Genomic DNA, 6,899 nt, shown 5'->3' with positions numbered 1-6,899 from the left:
AGCCTCGTGCTCGCTTCAGTGCCTGGCTGCCTGCCGCCATCTTGGCTGACAGTTAATTTGCATATACTCACTGATTAGCCAATGAAAAGGGTAGTGGTCGTACGCCAATTACCATGTTTCTCTTTTATTAGTGTAGATGGTTCTTTGTCACTCCGTTTTCTGTATTATAATTTTATGACCTCAGTTGTATAACTTCTTAACTTAGAATTTAATTTTCCATATCTCATATTATATATTTTACTCCATTTCCATACTTCAGACATAATCTCACTCACAAGGTCTTGGTAATTACTGAAATTTATATTTATTTCCTTGTGCTAATAATTTGAGTCTATTATTTGTATCCATACTTGATACATTAGTAGACATCTATGTGCCTATAGTGTTGTTCTTGATTTTTGGCTCCATTTCTCCTAAGCACTGGGAAGTAACTTCAGTATAATAAGTCTGTGCCATACTTACAGGGCTCCATAGTATTGGATGTCAGTGTTTGCTAAAAGATTTCTCCAAGATGAAATTGATAAGGAACCTCAGGTTAGGTATGCATGTCTTCTGTCAAACATATTTATGAGATTCCTCCACCTTATTTTAAAGAATCCATAATTCTTACTACAGAATCATATATATTTCTCCCCTCATTCCCTGCAAAATTTGGCAGAACCAAGATGAATGGGCAAGGGATTGGGAGATCAGGGAAGGCAAATTTCAACTTACTAAGAAAAATAAAACTATCTGTAAGACAATTAGGCTGTTCTGAAGTGGTACTAGATGTACTCAAGATTATATTAGAACCATCACAAAGGATATTGTGCAAACATTCATTGCTCTGAGTGGGAAGCTACATCTTAATATAGGTTCTTCCAGAGCAGTCCCTTAGACAAAGATGTGCAGGCAAAGATTTCATTTGGGAAGTGCAGGAAGAACTGATAGAGAAGTGGGAAGGATTACAGAGAAGCCAACAAAGGGGTCCTTAAGTCAGTTACCACAGATGATGACTAAAGCTTAATGCTACAGTGAAACTCTAGGAAAGGGTACAAATCAGACGCCTCAGAATTATCTCACCTGAGAAGTGCGGGAGTTGAAGTATTTAGACATCCACTTCCAGGGTCATGGTTGAGCGCTTCTCTAAAGAGAGGTTTTATTTGTTTGTTTTTTGTTTTTGTTTGTTTCTTTGTTTGTTTGTTTTGGCATGTCATGCATGCTTTGAACTGTTAGCTTGGCTTTTTCCAATTCTCAGGGAAATAGTTTTCAACAACAGAGATGCAGAGTTTGGTAGTGGGGAGTCCCAGAATTATGTACTGGTGGGGCACTGCCAACTTGCTACAGATACTTGGAAGATTTTATGTGCTTTGCCAATTCTAAACTTCTGTGTCTATGAAAATACACCACCCTCTCTCATCCCACCTTAGAATGCCAAGTATTTATTAGAAACACAAATTCAGGGTTAACTTTTTAAAGTATGTTTTTTCTTATAATGTGCTTGTCTTCATTGTGCTTCTCTTTACAACGTTGGCTAACTAGAATTCATTACTAGTCCTTTATTTTCTATATCCTTATCACAACATACTTTTATACTTCCTCCACTACCTTTTGAAATCTCATCTTTATCCTCCCATTGTTGATTCACTAAGTCACACGGTGTAGCCAGTCCTTATCAAATCATCAATACTCCCTCCTTTCAATACCTTAGTGACAACCACACTCATACTTTTTCTTCTGGAATCCCTCTTGATGTAATCCATGTGTCCCTGTCTCCCCATTGCACTGACATTCCCTATGACTCTAACTCATAACTCAGCACCCAGTAGACATCTTCAGCTGTTTGAAGATTACCAGGACAGGATATAGGCTATTGGATTACCCACAGGTATATCTAAAATTGAGTCATCTTAATATTTTACCTCACCAGTTCCTATTAAGTCTGCCCAAACTTCCTTCCAAGTTCCCAAGCAATGGTCTAAATACCTCCACCTGTCACATCTCCTGCCTGAGACTAGCTTGTAACATCTAAACAGGAATTGTGCAAGACAGAGAGGTAGAGAAAGACCCACTGTCCGGCTCACATCAGGCTTCTAGGCCTTTACTCAGCCCAAGAACGGAACAGGAAAATAGACACCTACAGGAGACAGCATGTCCTTGGTTATTATTTTTCCATGGAAAAAGGAGATTTAAAACTACACATCCTGTTATTTTTGTGCACAATTTTCTCTAAAATATCTCTCATGAGGACAGAAGCCATATTTGATTTGCTCAGTATTATATTTGCTCACAATAGTCTCAGGCACAGAGCCTAACACATAGTAGGTCCTCAATAATAGTTTATGAATAACTGAACAAATGAAAATGTCAGTACATTACTTGATCCTTAAGAGTATTTTGTTTGTTGTCATGGTACCTAGATGACCACTATGGAAGGGTACATTTTTCTTTCCTTATGTATCCTCCGCAGGTCAGAAATGCCCCCAGGCCCACATATTACTTTGACATGTACAGCGCTGAGTTCCTCATAAAAAAAAAGCCCACTAAAAATTAAAAAGGAAAGCTCAATTTCTCTCTATTAAATTTTGTGGCTCTACATCAGTGGTTCTCAATCTTCTGGCCCTTTAAATACAGTTCCTCATGTTGTGACCCAACCATAAAATTATTTTCGTTGCTACTTCATAACTGTAATGTTGCTACTGTTATGAATCGTAATGTAAATATCTTATATGCAGGATGGTCTTAGGCGACCCCTGTGAAAGGGTCGTTCAACCGCCAAAGGGGTCGCGACCCACAGGTTGAGAACCGCTGCTCTAGATACATTCTCATCACTCATTCAGCACTTTTATCCATTACCACAAACATTGCTATTCCAATAAGTAACTATTCCTGGAAATCAATAAATAGAAAAGAGTAGTTATAGGGTACTGCAATTGACTAGCACTCTGGGAAATAATTACATGTTTTTCATGCTTGTTGATAATCAATTAGGGCTATGAAAATATGTAAACATTTTTATTAGCAACTGCTTGGTCTCAACTCTTATTCACTCAAAGAATATATCTCTAAGAGATTTCATAAATAATTTGAGTTTGAAAATAACTCAATGGAGTAGAGCAATAGTATTGTTGCCAATAATAATCCATCCATTAGATTAGAGGTGTTCAAAATAACATATCTTATTCCTTATTCAGATCGACTTCTGGAAACCAGATTCTGTCACACAAATCAAACCTCACAGTACAGTTGACTTCCGTGTTGAAGCAGAAGATATTTCCACTGTGGAAGACTTTCTAGAGCAGAATGAGCTACAATATGAGTAAGTTTATGTTTTATAACTATTAAAATGTTCTCCCATGTATGCTGTCATCCAAGCCTCTGAATAACTCTGGGAAGGTAAAAATAAGACCAAGACCATGGCTTCCCCAGGTCCACACAAATAGGTCATAACAGAGCTAGACCTGAATTCCAAATCTTAAGACTTCAGACCTGGTCAATTTTCTGTTTAGTTGTTGCTCCAATAAAAATGGTTTTGATTCTTGAACCCCAAACCTTCAGTCAGAAATCTGACCTGCTACTGGTTTATAAGTGATAGATAGTCTACAGGCCAAACCAACTGATGGTCTATTATCAGCTATACACAGTTTTAGTCACAAGTCAAATCACTGCCTTTCTAGGTGAGCAGCCAGACCTATTATGAGACATGAGGGCTATTTATATCTCATAATAGGACCAGACTAGAGTCATACTGAGTGGTCCTTCTGTCCCTTGTCCCCAAAGGCCCCGTGACTATCTCTAATGGTAAGAGAGGCATGGATAGAAGGAATAAATAAAAGAAAAGTCATTCGCCGAAACCGGTTTGGCTCAGTGGATAGAGCGTCGGCCTGTGGACTGAAAGGTCCCAGGTTCGATTCTGGTCAGGGGCATGTACCTGGGTTTTGGGCACATCCCCAGTAGGAGATGTGCAGGAGGCAGCTGGTCGATGTTTCTCTCTCATCGATGTTTCTAACTCTCTATCTCTCTCCCTTCCTCTCTGTAAAAAATCAATAAAATATATTTTTTAAAAGAAAAGTCATTCTCTAAAGGCCTGGAGTAGAGTTGACTAAGCTGATCACACCATGCCTCCTTTCCCCAAATAGCACACTGGTCCATATAAATCTTTTAAGATGAGACTGTTCACCTAAGTAGAAGCAGTTGTTCATCCAACAAATAGTGAGTGCCTACATATGCCAAGTACCAAAAAGGAAAAATATAACCCAACCCATTTCTGAGGAAACCAGATTATAAACTAAACTTCAATAATGTGTAACAGATGTCAAGAAAAGTAAAAAGCTCAAAATGCAGGGAAATAGATCAAGTCTAAGGGCTAGAAAAGACCACCTGATTTTTTAAGATCCAAGATGGCGATGAAGTAGGTGGATGTTACATTTACCTCCTCCTGGAACCAAACTGGAATTACAACTAAAATATAGAACAATAAACCTGAATAACCAACTGAATACTAGCTGAAGAGAAATATTGTAACTAAGGATTTACAGAAGCCACATTGAAATTGGGAGGAAGGGCAAAGATGCAAAAAGGGCAGGCCCCATTCCCATGGGTGGCAGCTAAGATTCTGGAGGGATATCTCAGCTGAAAAATTTCCTTCTGAGAAGCTAGGGTCTCAAGCCCATGTGGGGCTCCCAAGCCCAGAGCACCAGAGCATCAGCAGGGATTCTGCCCGTCAAGGAGAGACTAGAGACACAGGTGCCCTCTTAAAGGGCAAATGCATAAATTTTGTTCACAACCACTCACCCTGTGCTCCAGAAATGGGAGGGCAGAGTGGAGTAGAATCAGGTGAGGAAATACTAGGGTTTGTGGCTCTGGGGAGAGAGATAGTCACCAGGATACCTGTGGTGAGTCATTCTCCCACACAGTACATGCCATCTTCCTTGGGTGGAGCACTTCCCTTCATATAGCATCAGCCTGGAGGAAAGCAATAGCTATAGCCTTTGGACTCCCTGCATCCCTCACCCTGAGGAGCTTGCACCCTGCTGAGGTGTCAGCTGCCTGGGCCAGTATATAGAGATGTAGGCAGACTCAAATATGTCATGACTGAGCTGTGTGGCTCTGCAGTTGGGAGCCACTTGCCCCACTTTCCCCCAAGCCTGACTAGCACCTCCCTCTCCTGGGAGATTCATCCATCCCACGGGCCATGTAAGGCCAGCAAAATCATTTGGTCTGGCCCTGCCAAGGCATTAGAGGTGAGTTAATTAAATGTTTGACCAAATATAGCAGGCTAATTTTTAAGTTGATAATTTGTATGGCCCACGATGATGTTATAAATACCAAATGGCCCTTGGCAGAAAAAAGGTTCCCTACCCCTGCTTTAGATGAATCCTCCCAACTCCAGGCAGCCCTCCTCTATAGAGACTGGGCTCTTGGCAGAACCTGGAACAAACTAAGTTGTGTGGCTCTAAGACAGGGGCCATTTTTTCCTTATATGCTCAAGTAGTACAGAGCCCTCCCTTCACACAGACAAATCTTAGTCAGTTTGGGCCTGATAAACTCTGTTGGCCACACCCTGACAACTCACTGAGACCCCGCACCACCATGAAGGTGTGCAAGCACCCAGCAGTGGCAGCTAGATTGGGTATATCTTGGGACATTGCTGAGTGGCCTCAGACCCAGCATTGGCACCAAGTTTGAACCTGTATAAATCTGGTGAATACCACTCACTCCTATCTGGTGACCCACTGAGAACCCGCCTCATGCAACTTGAGTACCACCAGAGGCTCTTGCAGTGACTGAAACTAACAGGCAGCCAACTAGTGGAAGCAGGTGGAGGCCAATCTCAGGGTCCCTTGGGTCTTTTGCTGACCTACCCTTGGGCCTGGAGGTGGTAAAATCTGGCCTTGATATGTAGCATGGTCCTTTCAGCACACACCCAGGGCCAGCAGAGGCAGCAACAAACTGTGGTTCACTTTGTAGCTTCAAACAGGTTGCCAGGGCCAGTCACAGACAGCATCTGACATTGGCCTGCACCAGGGTCCCTCCCAAAAGGCCCTAGAACCAACATAACCAGTGGCCAGCTTCAGATAATTTCAAAGAAGGATCCAATTAGCTTCACAAATGGCATATCCAAAAGGAGATTTGTCAGACTCCAGACCTTGCTGAGGTGAAATCTGCTTTATGTGGTTCGTACCTGCACAGCAGCTAGGACACTGAGAAACACATTGGTCTTCACAATCAGCCAGCCTGAGGTTCGGCCCTACACACAAACAGACCAATAGAAATCAAGACTCAATTACAACAGGAGGGCCCACATAACCCACATAAAAAACATTCCTGGAGGACCCAGCTCAGATGATCAAGGAGATAGCACCACTGGGTCCCACAGGACACCTACTACATAGGACCACTTAACCTATCCTGGAACTCATAACAAATCTACCTAATACATAGAAATAAACACAAAGAGGCAGCCAAAAGGAGGAGACAAAGAAATATGCCACAAATGAAAGAACAACAACAAAAAATCTCCAGAAAAAGAGCTAAATGAAATAAATGCAGGTAATTTACCAGATATAGAGTTCAAAAAAATGGTTATAATGGTGCTCAAGGAACTTAGTGAGAACTGAAACAAAGAGAAAACAAGCATTAAAAAAAAAACATAGAAACCATAAAAAGAACCAGTCAGAACTGAAGAATACAATATCTGAAATGAAGAATCTTATCTAATAAAAGACAAAAAGGGTAATTGACCATACCTTCGCTACGCTTCCCATTGGCTAATCAGGGTGATATGCAAATTAACCGCCAACCAAGATGGCGGCCGGCAGCCACGCAGCTGAAGCGAGCAGAAGGCTTGCTTGCTCCAGTGATGGAGGAAGCCAAGGTTCCCCACCTGCCGCGGCCTGGCTCTGAGCTCCGAAAGCAAC

General features: G+C 41.6%; 1 protein-coding gene across 1 annotated transcript in view; it reads left to right on the top strand.

Annotated features, from left to right (window-relative positions):
* CPB1 (carboxypeptidase B1 (tissue)) overlaps positions 1–6,899 on the top strand; it is a 46,978-nt gene that overhangs the window by 5,049 nt on the left and 35,030 nt on the right. Inside the window, exon 3 of the mRNA XM_005863488.2 lies at positions 3,174–3,298. Within this exon, the coding sequence (XP_005863550.1) occupies positions 3,174–3,298 (125 nt within the window). The remainder of the gene's footprint in view (positions 1–3,173; positions 3,299–6,899) is intronic.

This window comes from Myotis brandtii, unplaced genomic scaffold (genome assembly GCF_000412655.1).
Source record: "Myotis brandtii unplaced genomic scaffold, ASM41265v1 scaffold179, whole genome shotgun sequence".
Classification (NCBI taxonomy): domain Eukaryota; kingdom Metazoa; phylum Chordata; class Mammalia; order Chiroptera; family Vespertilionidae; genus Myotis; species Myotis brandtii.
This window is presented reverse-complemented; position numbering and strand designations above follow the sequence as displayed.